The 19331-nt window shown below is 43.0% G+C and overlaps 1 protein-coding gene across 9 annotated transcripts in view; it reads left to right on the top strand.

Moving 5' to 3' along the window:
• Window positions 1–19331, top strand: part of CEP112 (centrosomal protein 112) — a 362242-nt gene that overhangs the window by 99168 nt on the left and 243743 nt on the right. For all 9 annotated transcript variants that reach the window (XR_012154913.2, XM_073311622.2, XM_073311620.2 and 6 more), the window contains one exon: window positions 2363–2442. Coding sequence is in view for 8 of the 9 variants with exons in the window: in XM_073311622.2 (XP_073167723.1) it covers window positions 2363–2442 (80 nt within the window). In the remaining variant the exon portion in view is untranslated. The remainder of the gene's footprint in view (window positions 1–2362; window positions 2443–19331) is intronic.

The following is a 19331-nucleotide window of genomic DNA, read 5'->3' as shown; positions in this document are numbered from 1 at the left end:
CTAATGGAAAATCCTTCTGTCTCTGAGAATGTTCCAAACCAGCTAAATACTCAGACTTCCACACAGTTAGCTTCTGTACTGCAACTTTCTATTAGTGAGTCTTTTTAACTGTGTTTTTCCTTCCTTGTTTTTCATCTGAGATATCAGTATGCTGTGTTGGAGTGTGTCAGTTGCATCTTGTTACAGACATTCAAGGTCATTGATACTAACACAGATTCTTGCCTAGATATTTTCTAGAGATATGATTTCTGATCATATTGTGCAAATACTTTTGCAATATGTAATCAGCTAAAATGTACTGGATTCTTGTGGTTCATATTGTAGACGTTTATAGGGTGTGGGGGTTGATTGAATTTTCTTTTTTTCCCCGTGAGGCTTCTGTTGAACTTCAGAGGTGCTTTGTGGAATCAGAGCTGTGACTTCCCATCATTTGTACATGTTCACTTTTTAGTTGATGGCACATGTATTGCTTCTAAATGTTCTCAATGCCACTCTAGACTTCTGTACTTCATAAACCAAATTTTATTTGTTTGCTCCATCTGTTCTTTTTCTCTCTGATGTAATTTCATCACACTCATTACTTTGAAATTAACAAATATTTAATGCCCACTTTATCCTAATATCAATTCTTATATACTATCAATAAATATAATAATTTATGCAGAACCATGCAATCTCTTCAATTAGGTATGCATAAAATTGTGCACCTATTTCCTGAGCCTCTGAGAATATTCATATTAATCAAACATCATGCTGCAAATAATTGGGTGCTAGAAGAACAGCCCCTAAATTTACTACGATTTTTGTCACAAAGATCTCTACACTGTTACCTCAGCAATGCTAAAAAAACCAAAAAACAAAAAAAATCCAAACCAAAACCTTGACACCTAACCTGCCTTAGGCAAAAACCAATGTGAACAGATGTGCTTTGTACCATGCCTGGAAGGTTGACAAACACTGAAACTCACTTCTCCCTGTTGGTCCAACAGAATCAGAGTAAAGAACCCTCCATGGATTAAAATTTGCTACTAGCCACCTGACACTAAAAGGTAGGGCATGTTAGAAAAAGCCTAGGAGCTCAGAAATGGTTTACAGGGAGAGAGGTGATCTCAGATAGCTAGGATCTATACCATGTAAGGCCTTAAAAGAACAAAATTGTCAGCTTGGTTGCTCCCAGAAGTCAGTAATCTTTTTAAAAAATCATTATTATTTACTACTTGTATTATAATAGCACCCAAAATGTGCTGGGTGCTGTGCAAACATTTAAAGCAGTCCTTGCTTCAAAGAGTTTATAATCTAAATAGATTTTAAAAAAGAGAAAAAAGACGAAATTAGAAGAAATGGGGCCTGTAAGATAGAGTAAGCATGTGTGTCTGTACACATCTTTTGGAATCTGTACATGTGACAGGAGGAAAGGTGTGTGTGTGTGTGTGTGTGTGTGTAAAAATATATACATATATTGGCTGACTGAGGGAGTTATATTTATGTTAAAGATTCTGTAAACTATAATGGGTGTGCATTTGTTTGGGTGTTTAGGTGAGATGCACAGTTCACATACGCTGCAAAATTACAGTACCCAAGAATTTCAAAATGAGAACAGATTAATAAACCTTGATTTACCTTGTGCTTGTTGAAGAATGTGGCTGAGAGTATATGCAGTCTTTCTCACATGCTTGTTGAATCACTCTCACTTTTTATTTCAATGAGGGTGAAGAATTCTAGAGTAGTGCAGTTCTCTTCTTCCTCTGTATCTTTTCTTTCCCCGGGGCAACTGCTCTTGGATGCCATAGTATCTGAATGTATGTTATACTGTGGCCAGTATGCTTAAGTAACTTTGTTAACCCATTTAATCATATTTTAAAAAAATGCTTTGTGAAAAAATCATCTTTATAGAAATCCATTGTAAGTTTAAATTCAAAACAAGTCAATGAGTAGGAACTTCTGTCTAGGCTATTAGGCAAAGATATGGTTCAGACAAATCTCTCTCTCATTATCTACCCTTTATTTCATGATCTCTCAGTATCCTCATATGGCAATTGATACTAAAGAAAAAACTAGTTCTTTTTAATACAGTTACTGTATTTTTAACACTAGAAGTTTAACATTTCTTTGGACAGGAAGAAAAATCACACTAGTAGAGAAGGTTATATTCTGATAGTTTCAGCCTGCTGCTAATTTTGTCCCCAAACTTTGTTTGAACTGTGGAAACATCACGTTACATATGTTGATTATATTTCAACAACTTCTTATCTAAACCTATATGAAACTAATTTGTTAAGTTCAAAATTGAAATAATGTTTAATCATTCTGTTGATCACATGCTGTAGTAGCTAAAATGTAAATTTTTTCTTTGAAATGGTAGATTCATGGCTTCCAAAATGACCTTGATAAAGAGAGAGAGGATGCTCAAAAGAAAATTCGCAAACTGGAAGAGGCTTTGAAGTAAGTGAGACGTGATAAAGAATAATTTTTTTCTTTAAATGTCTCTGTTTTTATTCAAATTCAGTAAGTAGACCATATGCTTTGTGTTTTATAACAACACTCCTATAGTTTAGTTTGGGTCAGCTTTCCATTATAAAACCTTATTTTTAGGGTTTTATTAGTCAGCTGTAAAAATTAAAAAAAAAAAAATCAGTTCATCTGGTTTTAAGTGATAGGAATGTAACAAAATAGAACTTAGTGGTTTCAGATGCTCTATTCCCCTTAAGTAACTCAAACCAGCTTCAGTTTAGAACTGACATGTTTGCAGACCATATTCCTTACTGAAGATTAGTTGTTGTGTACATTTATTAGGGGGATCAGGTTACAATTGAAATGTTCATGTATTGTTGTTGTTTATTTATATTGTGGTAGTTCCTAAAGTTCCTAGGTACTGTACAAACAGGATTCAGTGGTTAAGATGCTAGCTTGAGACTCAGAAGACGTGGGTTCAATTCCCTGTACCATTACAGATTTCCTTTGTGACCTTGAGCAAGTCACCTAGTTTCTGTGCCTCAGTTCCCCATTTGTAAAATGGGGATAATAGTACCCCCCACGGTATTTCCTTATGCTTCAGATCTCTTGTGAGTATAAATATATTAATGATTGGGAAGTGCTCAGATATTGCAGTGAGGGGCATTATATAAGTATATAAGATCGAAAGATATAAAAAAGAGACAGTTCCTGTCCCAAAGAGATTACAATCTAAGTATAAAATGAAAGACAACAGGTGGATACAACAAATAGACTCGGGGAGTTTGAGGAACAATACCAATCTGCATGATAGCAGCCATCATGACACACATCTTCTGTTCCGTTGTTGAGTTTGTAGTAGGCATTATGATAGAGGAGAGTTGGAAGGAGGGATTTGAAGAAGGAAAATGTGGTACCTTTGCACATTTCTATATGGAGCTCCTCCCGTTCAAAAAGGGGGATCATGGGAGAAAGTGTGAAGGTGCTTGTTGGAAAATTTTACAAATTGGTGGGCAAGGTAGGCATCAGTTGCACAGTGGGTCCAGGGATTGACATCTTGATACTGTATAAGATATTATAAGTAGGGCAGGGATATGCCATGAAATCCTTAAAATGAAGACAGATCATATGTGTTAGATATGGTGGAGGATGGAGAGCCAGTAGAGGGTTAGTCAAAGCAATGGCCCAGGAAAATAATTTGTGCAGCACCATTTTGGAAGGATGTAAGCGGTCAAGATGGAATTTGTCACGGCCAGAGAGAAGGAGGTTGCAGTAGTCAAGATGATGAGGACCTGGATGAGCATTTTAGCTGTATGGACTGAGAATAAAGACCAGATCTTAGAGGTGTTATGCAGGAAGAAGGCACAGGTTAACTTATCCGTTTTATTTCACTAAAAAGTGACTACTGGAAATGCACACTAACATTATTTTCAGGAAAGAATCATAAGAAATTGTATCACTTAGATTTAAAAAGGCTGATTGGGATCTAAGATGCTGTATTTGAGCTCATTTTGTGTGTCATATTGCATCTAGTAAGTGATTTTCCAGGATTTGTCCCTTGTATCTGAAGGCAGAATCTGGGTTTAAAACCTACATTTCAATTGTTTTGACATAATACATCTGGTATGACAGCTTTTCACAGTCTAAGTAGCCCATTGTGTCAATGATTAATGAACAAAGTAGACTACCTCATTTAATGTGGAGTAAACCTTTTGTAGTGTCTGATCTAAAGTGTAGTATCTGAGTCTAAGCACAGGGGGCCAAAATTAAAGTCAGAGGCCTGGATTCTAATCTTTGATGTGTACTTTGAAATGCTATGTGTCTTGAAAATTCACTGCCATGCTAATTCAGTAGTGAATTTTTCAAGCTACGTGAAGAGACATGCTGTACATCTGAGTTTAGATTTTAATGTGGGCGACGATTTTTCCAAATTGAGCTATTTAATTGGCTGTTTAAATCTGATAACTGGATTCTCAAATCAACACTTAGGTGTAATAAAAGAGCTATTTATGTTCTTAAGTGGTCATTGGAACATTCCAGCATATTGAGACATCCACTTTTGAAAATGTTGACATGTAATGTTAATTTAGGGCCAGTCATTCTTAATAGTGTTGAGTAGTACCTTAATCTATAAATAATCCTATTGATTTAAAAGAGAAAGAACTGGATAAATTTGAAATCTTTCATTGCAAAGCATCCTCAGTTTTGCTTCAGAGTGAGATGGACAGAGACTGTATCTGATGCATTCTATTGGACTGAAGCAAAGATCTCCTTCATACTTCTCTACTAGTTACATTATTTTTATTGGTGATCAGAAAAATCAGATTAGGCCAGTATCCTTCTGAGTACTCTAGATTTAACAGGCAGGGGATGGTATTGAGATCTTCTGGAGCTGTCATGAGAAAGCCCCCATATCATTTTATATATATAATTTATATTGACACCCAAAGATCCCCAGTTAGGACCGGAGATCCATTGTTTTGGACTTGCACAAACATAGATAAGAGACAGTCCCTGCTCCAGAGAGTTTACAATCTAAATCATCATATAACAGTGTCACCTGACCTCCTAACGCACAGTTCTTCTTCAAGTGACTATACATGTGCATTCCAGTCTTGGTGTTGGTGAGCCCAGCACAGGGTCATTGAAAACTTTTTCCCTCATCTGTATCCATTTGGTGGCTCAAGCTCCCATTGCTGCCGTGCATCACTGCATGAAGGTGTAAAGGGCAAAGCCTCCCCTAAGACCCCTCATTTCCTTCTTACTGCCTGTGACGGTCGTCAGAACTCTGTTCAGTACCAAAACAGTTCTCTCTCTCCCAGCGTTTGTAAATATAGTGTGTGTTTATATAGTTAGATTAGTCTTCAGTATATTAGGATAGTAAGTTTTAGTTGTGTTTAAAAAAAAAAAAAAAAAAAAAGATTTTGGACTTGTTTTCCTGTTTGCAAGCTAGACATGGTGCAAGATTTGGATGAGTTGTCCTTCAGTCCCTGTTTAGAAAGGCTCTGATCCCATCATCTGTTTTCATGACTTGTGAGTCACTAGGAGTGGAATGCACATGTGCAATCACTCAAAGCAGAAAAAATGGTTACCGACCTGTTCCATAACTGTTGTTCTTCAAGATGTGTTGCAAATGTCCACTCCACAACCCGCCCTCCTACCCCTCTGCATTGGAGTTTTCTGTCTAAAAGGACCTGGTGGTGGTTGGAGGTGACTCCACTCTTTATACCTGCATGCAGTGTGAGCTGCCCCAAAGAGTACCATGGGGGGAGAAAAATTCTGACAACTGAGCTAGAGGCACACACCCCTACAGTATAATAGACATGTAGAAAACATCTCAAAGAGTAGGTTACCGAAAAGTTTAGTAACTTTTTTTTCCTGAGCAATGGAAAAGAACTTATCTCTGGGCAACAGATAACCTGTCCCCAGGTGTGCCCCAATTTTATCTATTCTGGACTATGTATTATACCTGAAGTCTGAGCTTTTCCTTGTCACCATTCAAAGTGATCTATCGACATCTCAACGTACTGTTTTCGGTTGGCAATTGAAAATTCTTCAGCCATTCCACTATTATAAGATTCCTCAAAGGACTAGTTAAGATATCTCCACTAGTCAGAAAACCTGTCCTGATCTGGGATCTTGGAGGTGACAAAGTTAATGGATGTTCCTTTTGAATAACTGGGAGAGTGCTTTTTAATTTAACCTGTTGCTGAAGACATTTACAGTTAAAAATGTCAGGTCATGTCAGACTTAGAGCCAACTGCTCACCATGGCCCACATGTGCCTGCGACTGATGGGCCACACGGCCGCATGCACCTACATGGTAAGCCGTGCCTGGCTTCATCTGAGGGCCCTGCAAATGTGGCTGGCCTCGGTTTACGTTCCCAGCAGGCACCCCCTGGACTGAGTGGTTGCGGTGCTGAGCCATGTCCTCGCGTCTCTGGACTAGTGATGAGATCCCAAGTCAGTGCTGCAGGGAGTCCCCTTCGTCACCCCAGGCCCCCCTGCTCACTTTGATCTCAGACACATCTGATCTGGGCTGGGGAGCCCATCTGAACAAGCTCAATACCCAGGGCCGTTGGTTGCAACACGACCTAACCCTTCAAATCAATGTCCGGAAGCTCAGAGCAGTTCGCCTGGTGGTGCAGGTCCTGACGGGCAATACTGCTGCAATGTGCTACATCAACATGCAGGGCGGTGCTGGGTCTTTGGCCCTTTGTAGGGAAGCACTTAGCCTCTGGGACTTTTGTTTGTGGCATGCCATTCATTTACGGGCTGCACACCTGCCCGGAACCAAGAACATTCTGGTGGATCGCCTTGGCAGATCCTTCTTGTCTCTCCATGAATGCTCACTCCATCTGGAGGTGGTCAGCCTAATTTTCCGCAGGTGAGGAACTCCCCAGGTGGACCTGTTAACATCCAGACAGAACAGGAAGTGCCATGTGTTCTGTTCTCTGCTGGGCAGGGACAAGGGCTCCGTGTCGGATGCCTTCCTGATTCTGTGGTCAGGAGCATTGATGTACGCCTTCCTGCCAGTGCTGTTAATCCACAGAGTCCTGCTCAAGGTGAAGCAGGACAGAGCCACCCAGTTGCAGCTTCCTCTAAGGCTGGGTCTACTGTCTCAGAACCATGTGACCCTGCTGCATCTGAACTTGGCAGCGCTTTACTTGATGGCCTTGTTTCCGTGTGGCTGAGCGGGAAAGAACGGCAGTGTTCCACCGGTGTCCAGCAGGTCCTGCTGGGCAGCAGGAAACCCTCCACTAGGGCTACCTATGCGGCTAAGTGGAAGCGGTTCACGTGTTGCTGTCGTGGACCGGATGAAGGGTTGCCTAGTGTCTACCCAGAGAATCTCATCCTGAATCATGGTTTGCATCTGCTGCTGGTATGAGCTGGCGAAAGTGCCCCTGCCAGCGATCGTGATGGCTCACTCGACTAGGGCTCAGGCATCATCGGCGCAGGCATCATTAGTGCATGTGGACGCGTGCCCACGTACAATGGAATGGACATGAGCAACATATCTTGACGAACAGTTTCGAAAGGTAGGTAACCATTTTTTTTTCTGAGTGTTGCCTGTATATATTCATGTTATGTCCACTTTCCTCTTTTCCTCAGAGTTTTACTCTCCAAAGGACTCTGGGGTTTAACAGAAGGAAATGAGGCAGTAGGGGACCACATGGCCTCTAGAAACCTCATCTCCAAATACTTGGCTCTGTGAGGTGGTGCTTTTATAGTTTCAGTGGGGACACTGCTTTAGAAAGTTTTTGAAGCTTACTGGTGCCAGGAGTGCATCCTACTAGTGTGAATGTGCAGTGGCATCTCTCTCGAGGAACTACAGTTAATAGTAAGTAATCTTTCTTTCTCCTTTTTTCAAAGGTAACTGAAATAGTGTAGAGAATTGGCACACACTGCACTGAAAAGAGATACATTGCACCAACTAAGTTGTGAATTGAGTTTTCATCTTGATCAAATTTTCAATTTACAACAAACCCAGTATTTTCTGGGTGTATGAATGATTTACACACAGCAGATGCAATTGTGACAAGTTTTGCTTCTTCCTCTTTTGATTATGTAGAATACTATTTCCATATGTTTTAGCCCAATTTATTTTTTGCCTAACTATTTCAAAGTTACAGAAATAATTTTCTTAAAAAAGCAAAGATTATTCTGAAACAAACCAGAAGTTTTTTACTAAAAACTGCACGGTCAATTTTATACAGTAAGAATAGGCACAAAGCAGAAGTCTATACATCTTTATTTAGATAATCCCTTAAGTATTTGAAATAAACAGGGAATAGTTCAAAATGCTCAATACATTATTAAACTAGAACTTCCAAGCTTTCGGTTGTCTATACTCTATATCTTTTTGTATTTGTGTGGGGAGCACATTCACTGTAACTATTTTCACCTAAATGTATTGCAATGAAATTGTTTCTTCTTCGAGCGCTTGCTCATGGCGATTCCAAGTTGGTGTGTGCATGCCGCGTGCACAGTCGTTGAAAGGTTTTCCCCCTAGTGGTACCCTTCAGATTGGCTGTGGAGCCCCCTGTAGTTGCGCTTCATGGTGGTGTAGGTAGGTCCCTGTCTCTTCAGTTCCTTCTTACTGCCAGTCTTACGGTCAATGGAGCTGCTCTCTTCTCTTGCTATGGCAAGCGATCCCCTACTGGACTTTCTCTTGTTGTATCTGTAAATAGTTAACTTAGGATTAGTTAGGTTTCAGTAGTTTTATAGTTAGTTAAGATAAGTTTCACTTGGGGATTCCCCTCCCCCCCACATTCATCCCCTCCCAGGGACCGGGGTATGCCTGGGTCTCGGGTTCAAACCGTGTCGGTCCTGTCAAAAGCCTATGCCCAGAGGAGACCCACCCGACTCCTGTATGAAGTGTAAATTCTGAGAAGTGTAAAATCTGTAGAGGCTTCCTCCAAAGAACTAAAAAGAATCGGGACTTCAGGCTAAAATTGCTCTTCATAGAGTCAGCCCTCCACCCCCAGCCGACACAGGCACCGTCTGACCCCAAGCCCAGCACTTAGGTGCAGAGCATGCCACCTGTGTAAGAGAGGTTGCAGCGCTGAGAAAGGACTTGGGCTCCGGAGACCCTTGGCACCGCCACTCCCCGGCGCCGAAGACCACCTCCAGTGCGAGTGCCTGGCACTGCTCCCATATACTGGTGTCTAACAAGAAGAAGACTGACAGAGGTCGCTCTCCCACTAGAGCAGTGGAGCGAGGAGTTGCTAACGGGATGCATCCTGCACGGAGACACCCTGCTCCGGCTCAACAAAGCTGGCACCATCAACTCCGGCCTTGCAGGAGGTCTGTCGAGTCCGGTTCTTGTGGAATCCCCAGTGCGGGAGATTCAGGTGGAAGAGTTGGATCTTCCCTCCACCCCGGACACCTTTGAGGTGTCCAGGGACCCTATAGCTATGAAAACACAGTCCCCTGGCACCACAAAGAAGCATTGTGCCTTACAAGGGCAAGCCATCTATGATGCAGCACCATTTGCCCTCGCTTTGGCACCACTCCCTGGCACTGTCTCGCTCTGCACTGCTTTGGTCACCAACGTTGGAATCATCATCGGACTCAGAGGTGGAATCATATGAATCTACGCAGAACCCTCACTGCTCTCAGCACAGATTGAGACAGGAGGAGGGGCAGCCATTGCCTATGATGCCGTGGCCACCGCAGTGGCAGGTGCCGGCTCAACGGCCCTTTTGGACCCCGTGGGCCTGCCACCATGTCCAGGGTCCAGGGTCCAGATCACTATCAGTTGTATGAGAGGCACAGGCCGCTCCATCATCACATGTAGACCAGGAGCCTATGCAAAGCCATGAGACTGGTGCCCTGGCCAGCACAGAGGCTGAAGTGGTGACCAGCATGGGGCCGGAAGCCGGTGCCTCTCCTGGCGCTGCGGAAGATGCATCGTGCAGGATGATCTCCACGAGCCAGAGGGACAGGAGGACCCAGTGCCCCCATGGGCATCCTCCTCATCCTCCCCTGATGAGGCAGTGGCTGGCACATCTACCACACTATTGGCCACGGGCAACAGAGCTCACCAGGAGTTGCTCAGAAAGGTGGCTCAAAATTTGGGCATGCAGATATAGGAGGTGTCGGAGGAGACCGACCCTACAATTGACTTTCTGGTGCCTGAAGGTCCCTCGAGGTAGCTTTGCCCCTCATTAAGATAATTCAAAATACTACCAAAACACTGTGTCAAATGCCCGCCTCTTTCCCTTACTGCCAAAGGGTGGAAAGGAAGTACATTCTGCCTTCAAAAGGCTATGAATTCCTTTTCACACACCCTCAGCCGGGCACATTGGTTGTGGTGTCTGTGAACAAGAAGGAGAGGCAACGGCAACTGGGATTGACTCCCAAGTCCAAAGAAGAAAAGAAGCTGGATCTCTCTGGCAGGAAGGTGTATTCTACCAGGGGGGCTTCAGCTTCGCACCACCAACCAGCAGGTGGTACTCAGCAATTACAGCTTTTAACTCGTGGAATACACTGTCCAAGTTCTAGGAGCTGCTTCCGTCTGACTCAGGATCAGAGTTTGCTGCCATTCTCGAAGAGGGAGAGGTCATTGCGAGGACCTCCTTGCAGGCCTCTCTGGTTTCTGCTGACTCTGCAACCTGGATGATGTCAACAGCCATAGCCATGAGAAGGAGCTCATGGCTTCAGGCCTCGCACACAAGGTTCAGCAGACAATTCAGGACTTGCCCTTTAATGGCTCAGAGCTTTTCTTGGAGCAAACAGACTCTAAGCTTCACAGCCTGAAAGACTCACAGGCAACATTGAAGTCTCTGGGGCTTCATACACAAGCCCCTCAAAGGAAACATTTTAAGCTGCAGCCTACCCCTCACTTCTATCGTGCTCATCCTAGGCAGGATTACAGCAGGAAGCAGGGCAGGAATAATCACCGGAGACCTCCTCAGTCCTCCTCTAACCAGGGCCAGGGCTTGGCGAGGCAGTCCTCAACCCCTAAGCAAAACTTTTGAGGGTGCGCCCGGGGGTGATGCACCAGACCAGATCCTGAATCCTTCCCCGCCCTTTCGTGAATCATCTATCCCATTTCTACCATGCCTGGTCGCAAATCACCTCAGACCAATGGGTCTTGAACATGCTAGAATTGGGATATTCTCTCCAGTTCTGTTCCCTCCTGCCTTTTTTGTCCCTCTTCAGTGACCCTTCTCATGAGCAACTCCTCATGCGGGAGGGGCAAATGCTCCTGCAACTCCGGAGTTCAGTGGTAAGGGGTTCTATTCCTGCTATTTCCTCATCCCGAAGGCCAAGGGTGGGCTCAGGCCTATTTTAGACCTGTGAAACCTCAACAGAGTCATAAAGAAGATGAAGTTCCACATGGTCTCCCTGGTTTCCATTATTCCCTCCCTGGATCTTGGGGACTAGTACGCCACCCGCAACTTGAAGGATGCATACTTTCATGTGTCTATAGTTCTGCCCCACAGGTGGTTCCTCCACTTCGTGGTCAACAACACCCACTATCAGTTTACGATTCTCCCCTTCAGCCTCTTGGCGGCCCCTTGGGTGTTCAGTCCTAGCCGCCTTCCTGTGGAGGTGGCAGGTGCAGGTATTCCCATACTTAGACGACTAGCTAATCAAGGGCCACTCCAGGGCACAAATGGAGGACCACGTGAGCCTAGTTCTGTTGACATTGAACAGGATCGGCCTGATCCTGAATGTGGCAAAGTCAACTCTAGCCCCAACTCAGAGGATAGAGTTCATCGGTGCTCTCCTAGACTCCGACCAAGCCAGAGCATTCCTTCTGGAAACCCTCTTTCTGGCCGTGGACACCATCATAGAGAACTTAAGACGATACCACACTACTACAGTGTGAAATTGCCTGAAGCTGCTTGGCCATATGGCCACTTGTATGTGTGTAATACAGCACACCGGGCTGCAGCTCCAATCCCTTCAAGTTTGGCTGGCCTTGGTATACAGGCCAAACTGAGACTTCCTAGACAAGATAGTCACACTTACTCCTCCAGCTATTGATTCCCTCCTATGGTGGCTTGACACACAAGCAGTGTGCATGGGACTGCCCTTCTCCAGGACCCAACCCTCGCTGTCTCTAGTCACGGATGTGTCAGTGATGGGATGGGGGGCGCACCTCAGAAGACTCGGGACTCAAGTTCTCTGGTCCCAGACAGAACTGTCGCTGCACATCAACGTCAGGGAGCTAAGAGTGGTTCGCTTTGCTTGACATCTGGAGGGCAGATGTGTATCAGTATTGACCGACAACACAACAGCTATGTTCTATATATACAGACAGGGTGGTACTCACCCCTGTCCCTTGTGCTGGGAAGCCCTCAAGCTGTGGGACTTCTGCATTGCTCACTTGATACCTTCCGGGATCTCAGAACTAACTGGCCCATCATCTTAGCAGGTCCTTTCACAACCACAAGTGGTCCCTCTGCCCGGATGTCATGATCAACATCTTCCAAAGGTGGGGATTACCCCAGATAGACTTGTTCGCAACATGGCACAACAGGAAGTGTCAGTAATTCTGTTCTTTCCTGAATCACAGCCTGGACTTGCTCGCACTCACCTTTCTCCGCCCTTGAAAGAGGCACCTGCTGTATGCATTCCTGCTTGTACACAAGGTCCTGCTGAAGGTCAGAAGAGAGGGAGCTGTTGTTTAGGATTAATTTAAAGTGAATGGTAGTGATTTTGTCATTGAATAGATATCAACATGAAGTGTAACACTTGTTTCTGAAGGTGCTTTTGGATGAAGATAAAATGGTGAAAAATGCTACTGAATGCTTTCGGTCTTTAAAGATTCAAATACACTTTTCACAACAGTGTAGTGTCCTTGCCTACGTCCAATATGAATATCTACTTTCTGCCTACATAAATATTTCTAGCTTTAATTCTGGTTGTGGTGCACAACCTCTGGTTTTCATACTGCCTGTGAAGGTGTTCCCATATGGCCCCTCATTTACTGGATAACATAAAGAGCTACAAAGCTCTTATGGTTGAAAGGTATAGCTTTGGAAACTATTGTGTTGTCTTGTGTCTATAGATAGCCTGTGGTAATAGGTATGAAAGATGGTGTGAAACTGTGGTTGGATAACATACAAGTAAGAGGTGTAAAACACGTATCATGACTCTTGTTATGATCCAGTACTCAGGCTTCAGTATATTTCTGGAGGAGCAAGTGCCCATGAGAGTGAGTGGTGGGGATAGATTGAGCACATGCCCTGAATTGAGGAAAGCTCATTCATTGTTAACTCTGCAAGGCTCAGTGAGTACTCCACTTCCACAAATTAAAGCCACTCCTTGACTCTCGATATCTGACATAATTTTATTTTTAGATATTTTAAAATATTAGGAAGTGTGAATCTTTTTCTACAACTGCCAGAGAGTCTTTTCCTTATGTTTACGCGATCATTTGTAAAAATCAAGTATCAGAGGGGTAGCTGTGTTAGGCTGGATCTGTAAAAGTGGCAAAGAGTCCTGTGGCACCTTATAGACTAACAGACGTTTTGGAGCATAAGCTTTCGTGGGTGAATACCCACTTCGTCAGATGCATGTATTCACCCATGAAAGCTTATGCTACAATATGTCTGTTAGTCTATAAGGTGCTACAGGACTCTTTGCCGCTTTTGTAAAAATCAGTAACTTACAATAGGGTGTCCCAGCTCTCAGTACAAATCAGCAAGATCCAACTGTTATGTTAGATTTCTATATGAGAAATGTTTTGTTTTGCTGTGTTTCTTTGAGTATTTTTGGGATGAAAGTAAATAATTACAAGCTAGTCCCTTAAAAGAGAGAGAGAGTAAACCTTTATAAAACAACCCTATCTCCCCTTGAGACAGGAAAAAAAATATTTCACTCTCTTCAATAGAAACCATGCCTTGTGGGATTGCAGCTCAGAACACACAAGGTGTGTCAGTGTTTTCTCATAGAGTTCTTTGATCTGGATGCACTTTGATTCTGAAGTGGCCACAGGATTACATCTTAAGTCGCTAGTCAACTGGAAATGCATAGAAAAGGAAATGGTAGGCATTTGGGGAAACTTTTAGTGGTGTGACAGCAGGCAGTGTTGTTGCAGAGCTTCAAATACATCCAGGTAAATTCATGGTAAAAGTGATTTGAGACTGAGTGTGGAGTAGTAAGCTTCTGCAAATCTAAAGATATAGTACACTTTAAATAAGGCTGCCGTAGTTTTAATGCAGTTTTCTACTGAGTTCAAATTTAGATCATACTTCACTCAAGTTGTTTTCATGGATTTATGCTAAATACCTGAGGTCAGAAACATACATTAGCTAACGGTTTGCTCTGTAATATTTAAAACTGCTACAAGTGTCCTGGTAATCTTAATTTATATGTAATACAGGCTCTACTTCTTAGCCATCTCCTTCTAGCTGAAATTGATAGGGTTTTTTTCTACAAGGTCATGTAAATTTGTTTGTTCTATAGCCAAAACCTTAGTATCTGTTTAATTATTTAGGTAAAGGGACTGTTTTCTTGGTCTGTTTATGCTGATTGCGTCATAATAGTATGTTATTGGAGGTGGGTGTTAATAGGCTAAAGCCTCATGGTTCTAGTTATTTTTACTGTGAATAATGTCAGGGGAAATAAGAGAAAAGGTATTATTACTATTTATAACATTCTAAGCTATGGGCCAAGTAAGCACAGACGTTTAAAAAGGAAGAAAAATGCTCTATACATTTGTTACTAATGAAAATGCCTTATATGCAAGGGAAAAAAACCCTATGAGAAATAGAAAATTTGCTTTACTTATCTTCATGTAACACTAAACTGTCTCCTGAATAGTTTCTCATAACAGTCTAATGCCCTGCTCTGTCTCTCCACTGATAATCTGGACACCTGTTGATCTAAAATACTTGTATGGCCTCCATCACCATAACATCTGAGCAACTCATCATCTTTTAATGAACTTATCTTCACACAACATCCTTGTGATATAGGGGAGTTTTACAGATGGTGAACTGAGGCAGAGATGATAGACTAAGCGTCTTGCCCCAGGTTTTATAGGAAGTTCTTCCTGCACAAAATCCAACCCCACTGTAGAGTTGGAGCACACTCTGTCTGCCATGGGTTTCTTTCTGGCCAAACTCTGTCAGTAAAGGATGCCCCTAGACCTGATAGTCTTGGTGCATTGCATTGTCATCACTATTTCCCATCTCATGACTAAAACTGCATTAGTGCATTAGCTTATTAGCTTTTATAGTAAAAACAATTCAGTTTAGTTCCTTCTAATTCCCAATGCCAAATATCCTGATAACACAATTAAAACTATTAACTAAAAAACACAAGTATCCTAAAAATCTATGGTAAAATTGGAAATTCAGATTGAAGAAATTTTAAAACTTTGTTACCCAAAAGTGCTTCTGAAGATTGGAAGTAAGGAGGGTAGCAAACATAAAGGGAACAATGTATTATGAGTCTAATCCAAAGTGGAAGTTAATGGAAGTTTAGGATCAGGCCCAAAATCAAACAGAAAAACTATACTAATATTTGCAGATGATCTCTTCCAACTGCCAAAATGCTAAATAAAGCTGACTATAGTATTTCACGAGTTTTAGAAGATTAGGATAAATGAAATGATGCAGTGTAGCCTACTGATTATAGTGGATGGCTCATTACACAAAGTAAAAACTATTTCCCCATGCTAATTTTTCCCCTACTGTTACACACGCCTTCTTGTCAACTGCTTGAAATGGGCTGTCCTGATTATCACTACAAGGTTTTTTTTTCATGCTGATAATAGCCCACCTTAATTGATTAGTTTTGTTACAGTTGATATGACAACACCCATTTTTTCATGTTCTCTGTGTATATGTATCTTCCTAGTGTATTTTCCACTGCATGCATCCGATGAAGGTTATAGCCCCTGAAAGCTTATGCCCAAATAAATTTGTTAGTCTCTAAGGTGCCACAAGTACTCCTCGTTTTTTTTTCTCCTGAGTAGTGAGAGTAGAAGGGGCTACAGCAGCAGCACTGTACCAGTTTTCCTTTCTTGATCAGTATGCAGGTCAGCATCACCGAGTGGCTGATCCCCCTAGTGTCCATAAGATCAGGCTCAAAATAGAGGTACTGATTCTTGCCCTGTCTTACCCCTGTATGTTTTTCCAGTCCACTCTGTCTTTCTGTCAAGGCACGGTACAAGGTAGTTAGGGACCTTCTAGGTTACTTGTCGTTGTTGACTGATATTACTGTGCTATTTGCTATATATTTGCATAGGGTTGTTGGTTTCTATATTTACATTGATTTGTTCTACTCAGTTTTTTCCTATCTGTAATCATGTCAGTACACCTTCTAAGTTTGTGGGGTGATGCAGGGAACCCTTGCAAGGGGGCCAGTTAAAGCACTAATCTTAATGTGTTAGGGAGCATTCAGTACTCTTATGGATTTCAAAATAGCTGGCCTACTGCAGCTGGTAGAGGCTTGACCGGATATGGGAGGGCCTGAACTGTTATGATAGAGGTCTAGGAGGCCAATTATGGATTGGTAAGTGTGAGAAAGATTGCAAGGACTACTGTTACTGTTAATTTGGTATGTGCCTTCTTTCTGCTGTGGCCATTGTTTGACAATTTTTAAAGCACTTTGGGAGTGATATTTACAGGTATTCAGGCACCCAACTCCCATTAATTTATTTGTATAACTCTGTTCGAGTCTTTGCAACTTCAGAAAAGTGGTTAGAGAGGAAATCATTGGCCAGAATTAAGCCTAGGAGAGAATTTAAGGATTCTTTCCCCAAGACATACAGCTAGTTAGTGTTCATGACAAAGGCCTGAGGACTATCAAGCTTGTTTGTAATCCTTATTATTGTTATCCTGCAAAGTAATTTTTATATGTAACATGCACACTACCACAAGTGATACTCTGGTTGTTACAGTACATTGCAGTATAGTGGTGGAATCACCTTTCAGTAGCATGTCAGAAAGTTTTTCTAAGTATATGTCCTTTCTTCATAGAATCATAGAAATATAGGGCTGGAAAGTACCTTAAGACATCATCAAGTCCAGCTTCCTGCACTGTGGCAGGACCAAATAAACCTACACCATCTGTTAGAGGGGTTAAGTCAGCCTGCTTTTAAAGCCTCCAGTAATGGAAGTCTATGCCGGAGCTTAACTATCCTTATAGTTAGAAAGTTTTTCCAAATATCTAACCTGAATCTCCCTTGCTGCAGATTAAGCCCATTACTTCTCGTCCTACATTTAGTAGACATGGAGAGCAATTGATCACCATCCTTTTTATAATAGCCCTTAACATATTTGAGGACTTGTTATCAGGTCTCTCCTTGGTTTTCTTTTCTCAAGACTAAACATGCAGTTTTTTTCACCTTTCCTCATAGGTCAGGTTTTCTAAGCCTTTTATGGTTTCTGTTGATCTCCTCTGGAGTCTTCCCAGTTTGTCCACATCTTTCCTAAAGCGTGGCATCCAGAATTAAACACAGTACTCTAACTGAGACCTCACCAGTGCTGAGTAGAGTGGGACAATTATCTCCAGTGTCTTATGTACAATCCTCCTGTTTACGCACCCCAAAATATTAGCTTTTTTTGCAGCTACATCTCATTGTTGGATTATATTCGATTTGTGATCCACTATAACCCCCAGATCCTTTTAAGCAGTACTACCACCTATCTAGTTATTCCCTACTCTTTGTGTTCAGTCTTTCAACCAGTTGTGCACCCATCTTACAGTAATTTCATCTAGACCACATTTCCCTAGTTTGCTTCATCTGTCAAGCAACCTCTCTGACCTCTTACCATTGTCTTTTATAAGCGCACATCAAACAATCTCTCTTCCCTTTCCCAGCGCTGGAATAATTTTTATAGCGGGGGTGCTGAAAGCCAACAAAACTGTAAAGCAGTGGTCCCAAAACTTTTTACCTTGTGTCCCCCCCACTCCTGTCCGCAAAACCCGCCCCTCACCCCAGAGCTGTGGCTGGGAGCAGGGTCGTGGCTCTCGAAGGCAGGTGGCTCAGTCAGGGGTAAGAGGGCTGAGGCTGGAGCCACAGCTGGGAGTGCGTGCAGAGCCCTGGACATGGGGCTGGGAGAACAGCCCTAGATGCGGGGCCAGCAGCAAGGTGCAGGACCCAGGGTGCGGGATCCAAGGTGTGTAAAACCTGGGGGGTGCTGCAGTACCCCCTGCAACCTTTGTTCCTGTGCCTATGCTCTTTCCTGTATGGTTGTGGAGGATCTTCTTTTGTTTTATTTGGTCTTTTTGGTAAATTTTTCAAAAGTACCTCCAACTTTGACAAGTGCTTAGGCACTTACTCTCCTAAATGTTGTTGAAAATCAGTGGGACTTAGGCTCCTATGACTCTTACGTGTTTTTGAAAATTTTGCCACTTGTCTTAGATTATAAAATCATTTGGGCGGAGACTGTGTTCAAAGCTCCATGTAAATTTACGGCACTATATAAATGATTACCATCACCATATATAAAATAATGCTTTTGGTTACGGTCGAACTTCTCAGGCTAGGGGTGGCCTATTTAGATTTAAAAATGAATAATTTTGTTTAAATCCAATTTTTTAGTGAAGAGTACTCCTTAGCCTGTAAGTGGTGTTGCTGAGTTTTGTTAAATGAGTTAAGTTTTTTCCTTAAACCAGGGATCAGCAACCTTTTAGAAGTGGTGTGCCGAGTCTTCGTTTGTTCACTTTAATTTAAGGTTTCGCGTGCCTATAATACATTTTAACGTTTTTTAGATGGTCTCTCTCTATAAGTGTATATATTATATAACTAAACTATTGCCGTATGTAAAGTAAACAAGGTTTTCAAAATGTTTAAGAAGCTTCATTTAAAATTAAATTAAAATGCTGCTCTTACACTGCCAGCCCGCTCACCCGTTGCCGACCTGGGCTTCCGTTCACCTAGGCCGGCAGCGGGCTGAGCGGGGCCTGTGGCCGGGACCCTGGCTGGCAAGGGGCCGGCGGCCGGGACCCCAGACTGGCAGTGGACTGAGCGGCTCAGCCCGCTGTCGATCTGGGGTTCTGTCCACCGGCTCCTGCCAGCCAGGGTCCCGGCTACAGGCCCCGCTCTGCCCGCTGCTGGTCTGGAGTCCCGGCCCTGTCCACATAGAGTAGGTACCTACCTTCTCCCTGGTTCTAGCCATTCTCTTCCTCTCTCTGCACTGAGATGAGGGTGGGAGTGCACTGAGAACAGGGCTGGGGGTGAAGGAGCAGGCTGGGGGTGGGGTGTTGTGGGTGGTCAGGAGTTAGAATGAGGGAGGGGGCACAGGGTTGGGGCAGGAGGTTTGGGTGTGGAGCGCTTACTTGGGCAGCTCCCATTTGGTTCGAGGGATGCAGGTAGGAATGGGCTGTGTGTGTGTGTGTGTGTTCTGGAGCTCCTGTTTGGTGCTCAGGGTGTGAGTGGGGATGTGGGGGGTGCAAGAGTCAGGGTG

This window comes from Lepidochelys kempii, chromosome 14 (genome assembly GCF_965140285.1).
Source record: "Lepidochelys kempii isolate rLepKem1 chromosome 14, rLepKem1.hap1, whole genome shotgun sequence".
In the NCBI taxonomy this organism is placed as follows: Eukaryota; Metazoa; Chordata; order Testudines; family Cheloniidae; genus Lepidochelys; species Lepidochelys kempii.
Note: the sequence above shows the minus strand (reverse complement) of the source record. Positions and strands in the feature narration are given on the sequence as shown.